The sequence below is a fragment of the Vairimorpha ceranae genome, assembly GCF_000988165.1.
Source record: "Vairimorpha ceranae strain PA08 1199 chromosome Unknown NODE_86, whole genome shotgun sequence".
NCBI lineage: Eukaryota > Fungi > Microsporidia > Nosematidae > Vairimorpha > Vairimorpha ceranae.
Window position 1 is genome coordinate 1 of NW_020169381.1, and position 11,083 is coordinate 11,083.

General features: G+C 25.2%; 5 protein-coding genes across 5 annotated transcripts; 1 reads left to right on the forward strand and 4 right to left on the reverse strand.

The window, feature by feature from the left end:
* Positions 1-887: 887 nt before the first annotated feature.
* On the forward strand, positions 888-1,205 carry AAJ76_86000888 (hypothetical protein; the record flags this gene model as incomplete). The annotated part of the gene is made up of 1 exon (XM_024476553.1): positions 888-1,205. The coding sequence occupies one exon, from the start codon at positions 888-890 to the stop codon at positions 1,203-1,205; it is 318 nt and encodes a 105-aa protein (XP_024330037.1).
* A 5,767-nt stretch (positions 1,206-6,972) lies between these two features.
* AAJ76_860007134 (hypothetical protein) lies at positions 6,973-7,134 on the reverse strand (the record flags this gene model as incomplete). The annotated part of the gene is made up of 1 exon (XM_024476552.1): positions 6,973-7,134. One exon carries the CDS (start codon positions 7,132-7,134, stop codon positions 6,973-6,975), a length of 162 nt encoding a protein of 53 aa, XP_024330038.1.
* Positions 7,135-8,776: 1,642 nt separating this feature from the next.
* On the reverse strand, positions 8,777-9,304 carry AAJ76_860009304 (pol; the record flags this gene model as incomplete). Its single annotated transcript, XM_024476554.1, has 1 exon — positions 8,777-9,304. The coding sequence occupies one exon, from the start codon at positions 9,302-9,304 to the stop codon at positions 8,777-8,779; it is 528 nt and encodes a 175-aa protein (XP_024330039.1).
* A 434-nt stretch (positions 9,305-9,738) lies between these two features.
* Positions 9,739-9,945, reverse strand: AAJ76_860009945 (hypothetical protein; the record flags this gene model as incomplete). The annotated part of the gene is made up of 1 exon (XM_024476555.1): positions 9,739-9,945. One exon carries the CDS (start codon positions 9,943-9,945, stop codon positions 9,739-9,741), a length of 207 nt encoding a protein of 68 aa, XP_024330040.1.
* A 690-nt stretch (positions 9,946-10,635) lies between these two features.
* Positions 10,636-10,842, reverse strand: AAJ76_8600010842 (hypothetical protein; the record flags this gene model as incomplete). The annotated part of the gene is made up of 1 exon (XM_024476551.1): positions 10,636-10,842. One exon carries the CDS (start codon positions 10,840-10,842, stop codon positions 10,636-10,638), a length of 207 nt encoding a protein of 68 aa, XP_024330041.1.
* Between the last annotated feature and the right edge of the window lie 241 nt (positions 10,843-11,083).

Genomic DNA, 11,083 nt, shown 5'->3' on the forward strand with positions numbered 1-11,083 from the left:
TGGTCTTTAAGTAGACCGAGGATTCTGTATCCTAAGGGAACGCTCTTTTCTCCTATAAGCAAGGCCGTAAAGGTATGCTGGCGTGCAAGCGGAATATTGATGTTTTGTTTTTACAGTGGAGTTTTTGGGGGCCTGGTGGTTTTTCTTCTGTTTCTGTTTTTTATTTTTTAACAATAAACTTTTTATTTTATTTTTTTATGTTGATTTATAAACAAATGATAAATTAAATTGTAAACATTAGGTTAAATAAGATACATCGAACAATTACAAAAAGTGCGAACAGCACCTTTATTTTCTTTGTTTACTTTTTATTTTAATTGTTTACCTTGTTAAATATTACATGTTGCTAAATTAAGATGTTAAAACTACATGTGTAAGATTTTAATAGAAGATTAACTGTTTTTTTTAGAAAAATGATTATGAAAACAGATTAGATGTATACAAACAAATTAAAAATTATTGCCACATGTTAGTTGCATCATGATAAAAACAAAAATGAATCTGTCTGGTATTGTTTTAGAAAAAGTTTTCCAAAACGGGAGTAAATAAATTTTAGTACAAATGAATTAATTAACAATAAATTCAAGCTCTGTACTAATGATCCCATAACTGTTTTTTTTTATGAAAACGCTAGCTGTACTCTTCAAAACATTTATAATGATTCTGTTCAAAAAACATGCTTCCTAATGAAGCGATAGCAAAAAATTTGGTAAGTTTAGATAATACAAAAAGAATTAAAAACAGGATTAATGCGTAATATTAAACAAAAATTTCTAAGAAAGGTATCTAGATTACAAATTTGTCGCTTGAAGTTAATTATGATATTACCATTGAATATTTAAATACATTCTCTAATTATAAATTTTTACAATGTGATAGTTTTTTAAATGAAGAACAAAGACTTAGAATTTTTTGGAAATATAATTGTTAAGCAAGCCTTAAATACTATCTTGTTTTCGGATGATAGTTTATTTAAAACTTGCCTAGCTCTATTTAGTCAGTTTTTTTTAATAAATATGGTTATAAATAGCAGGGTTTTCTCTTTAATCTATCCTTTAATGCCAAATAAAGAGGAAAGTTGTTATAAGGAAGTATTTTGGACATCTAGACTCAACCTTTCACTTTTATGTATAAATGATTTAATTTTAAATTTTATATACGCGATTTCTAATGCAACTAGAGCATTTTTTTGCCTTGTAGAATAAAATTTAATTTGTTTTATTATTCTCGAACAATTTATAAAAACCTTTTTACTAAAGGATTAAAACAAAATTATCAAAGTGATAAAGCATTTAGGTTGTATATTAAATGCATAATCAGTTGGATATTTATCAAATTTGGATATCGATATAATTTCTATATTTCCATAAAAATTTATTATTTCAGAAAGTTACACATGTAGGAATAAAAACTTTTCCAGCTTTTTTTATAAAAATGGATTTATAAAGATTTTATCTCAAGTTTAAATTTGTATAGTGATGTATCCGTCTTTATTATAAGCTTCAATAATGTTTTTAATATTTTTGTTTAATAGGTTTCCTCTAGTTTGAGGTCTGGAAAATTCTGGAGTCTCGCGTTATTCGTGTCGATTTGTTATTGAACAATATTTTATGTAATTAATTTGCGTTTTATATTTATAGTAAAATATTTATTTGTAAATAAAAATATTAAAAATAAATGAAAAAGTAAGCAAAAATATTAATTAATATATAACTTTTAAGAATAAGCACAAAAAGTGACGCAAATGTCGAGTTTACGACATATAATCGAATAATGTCTAATATACCGTTAATAAATAACCATGTGTAAGGAATTAATAATTTTTTGTAAAAAGTTTGAGAGTGAAGATTTGTCTTTGATTCGATTTGTAGAAAAACTACGATATATGATTTTAATAAAAAGTATTAAAGCTGAACTTAGCGGCAGCATGTACAAACTATTTGAAACAGCAAATTAAACGGAGTTAATAAATAAAGTTATGCTTTTAAACTATACTAATAATATTGTAAAGTTAAAAAAATAGCTTTTTATGATTTTCATGAATCTTTTGAATTAATTTTGTGTTTAAATATGCTTTAGGGGCTATTTTTTTATATTTCGGCGAAATTGATTCGAAACTGTAATATTACGGCCGCTAAAAATATTATATATTAAAATTTATTTAATTTTTTTTTTCTGTAATTCCATCGGGTATAAAAAAAATAAATATTAATAGTGAAATCAATTTTAATAATTGACATATGGTAAATTATACTTTAAAAACCCATTTTAGAAATAAAAATTTAAAAAATTGCGAATCAAAGGCTTTCAGTGAAGAAACTATATATATTTTGTAGCAAATAAGTTGCATAAACATTACAAAGAAAAGGAGAAAATATAAACTTTAAGCAATATTAATGAATTAGACAATTTAATAACTTTAAAATATTAAGCCGTCATGATCAGATTCTTGACAAGAATCAATAGTAAAAAGTTTTGCATAGTTTCCTTCTAAAATTTAATATTTTTTTATTTAATCAAAAAAACATTTAATTTAAGGGCATTAATTTATAAAAAACTCAAAAATTCAATAAATACATTAAACGACGTAATTTAAAAAAAAATATTTAACAAGAGCCTAATAGAGCTTTTTTTAAACATGAATTTATCCCATAGGGACATTCTATAAGTGTACATAATTTATTCTTGAATATTAAAAAGTAAAAATCTATCGAAAAGTGACATATTGTGGTATCAAATTACATAACTTTTTATATTTTTTCTTATTTTAATAATTTTTCGAAAATGAATTTTCTACAAAAAACGAACTTATTCGGATATAAGTTTTTCTTTTAATTATTCATGACAGTCCATCATTGAACTTTCCATACTTGAGTCCATCGTTTTAAAGTTATCCTTCTCATCCGCCAATTCAAGCTCAAAGTGAGCTTCAGCCTTTTGCGACTGGCGACAGTTAAGCTACCCGGTATCATCTTGAGAGTTCTTGTCTGTATACAATATGCCTCTGTGTCTAGTTATAATCCTAGGTCGTTCGCGTATAGGCGATGGTAAGTTGTTACTATGTCGTCCCACGTCATGAATTTTTTAAAAAGTTTTTTTTTTATAAATAAAAATTCTTAAAATAAGAGTAACGCAAAAATGAGGAGGCATGAAGTATAATACAGCGGGGCATCCACAAAGATGGATGCAAATAATAATAAACAAGTTAGTTTAAAAAAGTACAAATTTATCTGCTCCTCCTTGAAGCAATACTTTCGTTTTGGTCGTCTCGCTCGAGGTTACCACACATAAATTTATGGTTGTAAAAAAAATATAAATCATAGCTTAGTTTATAGTTTTCCTCGTTTTAATTTTTTGTCTGTATCGCATGAAAAATAGCAAGTTTTTTTTATATCTCAATACATGACTTTCTGTATAACAAAATTTTATGTAATAAAATTTTCTAAACAAAATTTAATAAGTTTAAAATCTTTATAAAAAGATTTTATGCATCTAAATTTATAATTGACCCAAAATGATTATCATTGCATACAGGCCTGGTTCCAAGTAGGTTTTTTAAAACATAAGGAACAAAATTGTCAAATTTATCATAAGCGTGTCTTGTATTAGGTTTGGCTAAACTTTCAGAAGCCATGACAGTAGATAAATACTGAACAACATTTAGCAAATTCATAAAAAAATAATTTCATTTTTTCATATTTCAAATGTAACAGACTCCATAAATCATTTATCAAGTATAAAAAAGTTTGCAGATGTTATTGTTATATATTTCATGACATTTTTACTATAATTTAAACTTTAAAATAGCTTATTACAAATAATATTTTATAAAGGGAATGCATGAATTTATAGAAGAACAATGAAAAGAAATAAAATTACCTAAATAAGAATATTTAACAAAAAACTTTAACAAAAGCCTATTAGAGCTTTATTAAAAAGTTTGTTATGTCCTACAGGTACATCTCAGTCATATAGACGGTTTTTTGAAGATCGAAGCATATAGCATTATATATCTAACGTATACTACTTACCTTAATATTTAAAGTATCTACACTCTTAAATAGTGATTTTTATATTTAATTACTGGTGGACAAAAAAAAATACGTAAAAACAAAATTTAGAAGATTGATTTTAAAAAATATGATTAAATAATAATATAAATGATACAAAGTATTACTTTTTAGCGATGCCTAAAGATACAGTTAAATATGAACTATGCAAATACTTCAACAAAAAAAGACAAATGAGATTAACATAGAAGATTGTAATAAAGAGACAAAAAGCGGAAAGGCATTAGACAAGCACTTTAACATTAAATAGCTGGAAAAATTAATATTTATAAAAAAATAAAGACGAAATACAATTTACATCCGTATTTGTCCATACTAATAATCATTTTTACCCTCAAAAAAAATTATTTCAAAATAAAAAAGAAGAAAATTTAATTAATTTTTTATTTAATTAAAAAAAATAGAAAAATTATTTTTATTAATAAAATAACCAATCTTTTGCAAATATGTATGTTAATATGTAAGTTATAAGAAATGACTTGAGATTTTAACCAGGATAGAAGCATTTATCTAATCAATAGTACTTAAGAAAAACCTTGAAAAGCGTTTCCTTGAAATAAGAATAAAAAAAGATTTTGTCTTCGTAGATGGTAATGAAAAGAGGTCGACGTGTTTTAATCTGCAAGATTCTGATAGAATCTAAATTTTTTATTGAAAAAAAAACAACTAAATACTTCATATATAGTTATTTTATTATTAATGTTAGTGATCCAACTACATATTTGTGAATTACTTGTTTGAACATCACGATTTGTTTATGTAAAATATTATAACAAAAAAGACTTTAGAGTCTTTTTCTATAAATCACTCTTTAGATATTTAAATAACTCTTAACTTTTTTTTGTTTGTTTAAATTGATCCACGATACTATTTAAAGGAATTAAATTAAGAGACAAACGATTGCAGATTAAGAATAAACATTATTCTAATTAATCGTATTCTCATTCTCACCACTACTTTTTTTAAAACACGATGCATAAAGTGTTTCAATTAATTTGAAAATATATGTCGGTTTTTTTAAGATTTGTATAGCTCTAAAAAAATGAGTATTTATTTTGATAAAACGAAAAAGGCATTTGATCAAATTGTTTTTAATATTATGTTAGAATAGTTTTGTTCTCGATATTAAAATAACGTATAAAGTTTTATTAAGAGACATAATATTTTAAGATGTTCTCGTGCTACTTGCAAAAAGGAAATAAAAATTACAAATAGAAGGGTATTTTTTAATACTAAATTAATTGAAAAATAGTTTCGAAAGTTGTATTTTATTTTTGCATAACAATTCAATTTAACTTATAAACTTTATTTCGGATTAAAGTAGAAAACGATTGATCTTTTTGTAAAACGCTCACGACCCAATATAAAAAGAGATACAAAATGTGGAGGTTCTGACATATTTGTGGAAATACTGGACTAAATTTGGCAAATGAAAATATAACAAAGGACAGTGAATTGGTGAGTATGAGTCTGAAGAATGATTAAACATATGTCCTGCTATTTGCTTTCTAATTTAACTTAAAAATAGAAAGGCAAGTGTACATTTACCTTACGTATTAAATATGCCATGCCAGAAAGCATTTTATATCGATTGCTGGAAGAATAAGTCAATTTAAAGAATTGCAGTATGTATACATCTTTTTATAAAGCATAGTATTGAGAGTATTTTATATTGAAGAAGTATGCACGAAAATACTATAGAAGAGACGTGTGCAGGATAAAATTTAATAGTCCGGGTAATTGTAGAGACTTGTGCAAAATTTTGTAATTTTCTGGAATTCTTTACTTTTTAAAGAGAATTAAAATGTTTTAAGTTTAAAAAGCAAATAAAATTTTTAAATTAAAAAAAATTATATTTTTTAAAATGATTTTGTTACAGTCTGTTGTATAATCTTAACACAGCTATTTTTATCAAAGCCTCTAAGCAAAATGCACTAATGTTTTAGTCTTTTGACATTAATTTATTCAATTTTTATTTCACCTGAGATTTAATTACTCATTTATTCTTATAGTAGATATAATGTATTGTTTATATAAAATTAGGGTTTTTTAAAAAAAGTGTTGCATAATCTTACGATAGTTTAATTTTAATGATATTAAATAATCGATTAGGCCACCATTATTTTCAATCACTAGTTATATTCTGTTTCCCATCAAATCAATAAGCTTTTTACAGAAATCCGTGCTTATATTATGCCAATTTTTTAAAAATTTAGGTTTTTAATTTATTTATACTACCATAGGTTTTACCTTCAGAATAAAACTGTCTAGAAAGCTCTCCCAAAGATAATCTATAGAATTAAGACCAGGAGAATTTGCTAGCCAAAACACTGTCTTGATATTTTTGCAAGCTAGCCAATCTTTTATGGATACTGAAACATGTGGCCCTTAGTTATCTTATCCTGCTGAAAAATTATTTTAAATAAATTTTGCCCAGAAATAAATGAATGTAAATAGTAATTTAATATATCTTGATATTTAAAACATCTATACTTCCTGAAATAAAAGTCAATTTTTTTTTTGAAATTGTGGTATTCTGCATACCATTTTTAAAATGATTATAAAGAAAATTAATTTATTCGCCCTCCAAAAAATATATAAATAAAATTTATGGAGAAGGGAAGAGATTTATATCGAGATGAATAGAAATAGCTCAACTAATAAAAAAAAGTTCATTGAAAATTATGTTGAGTTTTGTTTAGCCTCAGGTAGACGACCCAGGGGTTTCCACATAAAAATTAAAGAAACCTTTTACCATAACTGAAGGTCCCTTATGGTTTTGCGGGAATACACAACTTCATTTGTTTTAAATCCTGCTCAATAATAGTTATAACCATCTAAACCATTAAAATTGAACTTTTTTTCAAAAAAAATATTATTTTTTTCCACTAATCCCAATATTTTAATATTTACCTGAAAAAAGTAATCTATTTTTTTTATGTTTAAAATTTAAAGCAGGTTTTCGACGGCATTTTTTTTTATGTTTGCCATCTTTTGCCAAAATTCTTGTTATGATGGATTTATGCATATTTAAATCTAAAAAATACTTCAACTTATTTACCATTACATTTTTATTAAAAGTAATTTAAATAATCTTGACAACGTCCTAAGAGAGACCTTTCAAAAGAAACCAGATGGCTTCTTCTTACCATAATTAATAAAATCTTTGATGTATTAAGCGATAACAGCGCGTGATTTGCCCATCTTTCTGCTAATTTTAGAAATTGACGTTTTTTGCTCACTCAGCAACATAATAACAACCTTTTCAAAATCATCGAAGGTTGGTTTCCATCATCAGAGGCTAACAAAATAATAATTTTAAAAAAAAATTTTCTGCCAAAAAAAAGTTTACCAAAAATTTAACACTCGCAAGATTATGCATCACTTTTTTTATACAAAGCCCAATTTTACGAAAGCAATACATTATATCTAGTAATAGAATAAATGAGTAACTAAACCCCAATTTAAATATAAAAGTGACTTAATTAATGTCAATAAAATTTTACATTAGTGCAATTTTAGTAGAGTTTTTGATAAAAATAGGGGTGTCGTAAAATTATGCAGCGGACTGCAATTTAAAAAGTAAATACAAAAAACATTAACGTCGTCTTAAGGACATTTTTTCTCTTCCTCATTTTATAACTATAGTCTTCTCTGGGACACAACCATTTCTTAAGTAAAGCTCTAGTAAGCTTTTATTGTACAACTTTGATTTGTTATTCATATTATTGTGATTAAAAGTTATTTTATTGCTATTCTTAAATTTTGTGTTTATTCTTTCAAAATTTTTATTTATAATAAATTATTTTGAAATTTAAGTTAAAATAATAAATGTTATGAAGTACATAACAATAACCCATTTAAAAATTAACAGGAACAAACAAGAATGTATTTTGTATGCTTTAACTGGATGAAATATTGAAGAATTTGCAAAATATTTTACTTTCTGTAATTGTTAAAAACCTTCTTTCTGCAACATAAGAATTTAATGTTTTTATTTTTAAATTTTTTGAAAAAATTAAATATTATATAGTTTTAAAAGAAGGGTATTAGATGATTGAAGAAAGAAAGTAGAATTTGATTAAAAATAATTAGAAAGATTTTGTCGTGTTTTGCAAAATAAAATGAAACGCAACGTAAATTTGTTAAGCCGTTGATTCGTGTTAATTCTCGATCCCCTCAAAGTTGCAATTCTTTTATATAGTTTTTGAATATGGCTAAATAAACATATTGGTAAAATAAAAGAAAGACAAAAGATACTAGAACATGTCAACATACTAAGGTAGGATAAGATCGTTTAATGGGTTTTTTGGACAAACACACTGTAATGATTAAACAAGCAATCTACATGTTTTAGTTGGTTCATTACAGACATTTTAACACAAACTATCCTTCTAGAACTTTAAATTACAAATGTGTGACCAGCCTTTATTTTCATGCGGTTTAACACAGTACCCTTTACTACTTACACCAATAACCTTTTTTTTCAAATTTTAAATCTAATTTGTTAGCATTGAATATTCTCTCACTATACCGATTTCCTATTTTGATAACATTTACTTTATTTGCTCTGTATAGATAGTTGAATGTTGTTGTTATTTTAAGGGGGTCATATTTATTGATAATAGCCATAGGTGATCTTTGTAGATTTCGGTTATAATCAATGTTTATGGAAGTTTCCACTTTTGTAATTGCTTTTTTTATTATTAATACTTAGAACGAACGTAATGATTTTGTTTAATGCCTCTGAGATACCATTTAACTTGCTGTGTATGCTGGAGTAAAATATGATTGATTCCCTTTTCCTTCAAATAACTTTGTGTTTGCTTGCTAATATATTGCCTTCCGTTATCGGCCGTTATTACTTTTGGAACACCATGTACTTCAATCCATTTTTCTATAGTATTAATTACCGCCTCCGAATTAATATTATATAAAAAATATAATTTAGTAAACCTTGAAAATATATCTGTAATTGTAAAAATATATCCTGTCTTTTTTCTTTCGGGGCAAATATATTCATCTAGACTGAATGGACCATAGATATCTGTACTTATGTTTTTAAAAGGTAAAGTGGTTTTCATCCATCCTTTCAATATTTTTTTAAAGTTATTGCTTTTAAATATTCCACATATCCTACGTTCTTTAGATATTTTAAACATTTGCATATACAATTCTTTAATATAGTAATAATATAAAGTATTAATTTTTTTATGTTCGCTGTATTTATGCATAAATCTTAAAAATTTTAATTCCTTTTGAATGTTCTACTATCACTTTATTTTGATTATTTACAATTAATTTACTATTATTTTCATAAACACTAAATTCTTTATTATCTTCTCTATATGAGTTTCTTTCTCTAAATTTTTACTCTTTGCAAACTGGTTCTTTGATAAAATATCTGCAATACAATTCTGTTTTCTTTTATATGTTAAATTATACGATCAAATTAATTTAAGATTAATTTTTATCTGATAATTCTTGAATTTACTGCTTTGTTTTTGTAAATGCAATTTCTGCTGTCTGTATGTATTTCTACATGTGTTCCTTGAATAATGTTTTTGAATGCTATAAAGGATAATATAATCGCCTAAAACTCTTTTTCCACAATTGTATAATTCAATTCCGTTCCTGTAAATTTTTGCTATAATATCTTATTATTTAATCATTTTGAAACAACACTGCCTATTCCTTCTTCAGATACGTCACATTGTATGGTGAAGTTTTTGTGTGACCAAGATAATTGCAAATATGTCTTTTTCTGATATATATTCTTTAATTTTTTTATTTCTAATATCATACTGGGCTCAATTCTTATACTTTTACTACCATTCCTTAACAAGTGTGTTAAACTTGCAATTCGTCTAGACATATTTGGTATAAATTTTCATACCAATTAAGAACGCCTAAAGTCTCTATATGTCCCGTTTGGTTGTAATTTCCTTATCAAATATCTTATTATCTAAATATTTTGTTCTAGGTAATACTCCTTCGATATTTACTTCATATCCCAATACTTCAATTTGTTTTTGAAAGAAATTGATTGTTCGAAATTTATTTATACAGTTTTTTAAGTACTTCTGAAACTGTTTTACAATAATCTTTTTGCCTTTGTTATATATTATTATGTCGTCTATGAATGCAAACACGTTACCAATGTCACCAAGAATGTTTGCTATATATTTTTGAAATGGTTTATTAAGACCAGGCTTAATACCGAAAGGGATTATTTTATATTCCCATTGTTGTCCTTTCAAAAAAAGTGATGTGTTTTTTTACTTTGCTCATCAATCATTATCTGATTGAATCCTTTACTTAAATCTAATTGAGTAAAATATCTATTTTTCACAATATTAATTAAACAATCATCTATATTGGGTAAAATCCACGGATCATCAATATGACATTTTTCAATTTCTCTGTAATTTACTTCAAGTCTAAGTCCTTATTTGTTTTTTTACTAAAAAACGCCAGGCTTACTGTGTAGGAAAACTTCATTCAATTATGTCTTCATCTATTAACCTTTTGATTTCCTGTTTACCCTTTTTGATGTATTTAAATGTCACTGTATTAGATTTTTCTTAATTTGTGATATTTTTTCTGATATTATAAAAGATTCTTTTACTCCTTTTAAAATTTTAAATTTCTCATTATTAATTTTGCAAAGTGTAAAAAATTTATTAAAAATTTCATCTTCACTATTAAAACATAACTTCTCTACTAAGTGTTGATCTAATTTTTCACCAACTCCGTTGGCAATTCCCATCATTTCCACCACACCCACCTGGAAGTTTATTTTTGCATTGTTATCAAATAAGAATCTGTTTCCTAATAGTAATGTAGTTGGTATCTGTTTAAAACATAAAATTTAACTTCGAATGCTTTTTCTTTTATTCTTATTTTATTGTTAATTATTCTGTCTGTATCTACTATTTGATTGTTCCAAAAACTATTGTTGTCTTCTTTCCCGTACTTATAAAAAGATTTAGTTTCTTACTTCATTCCCACTA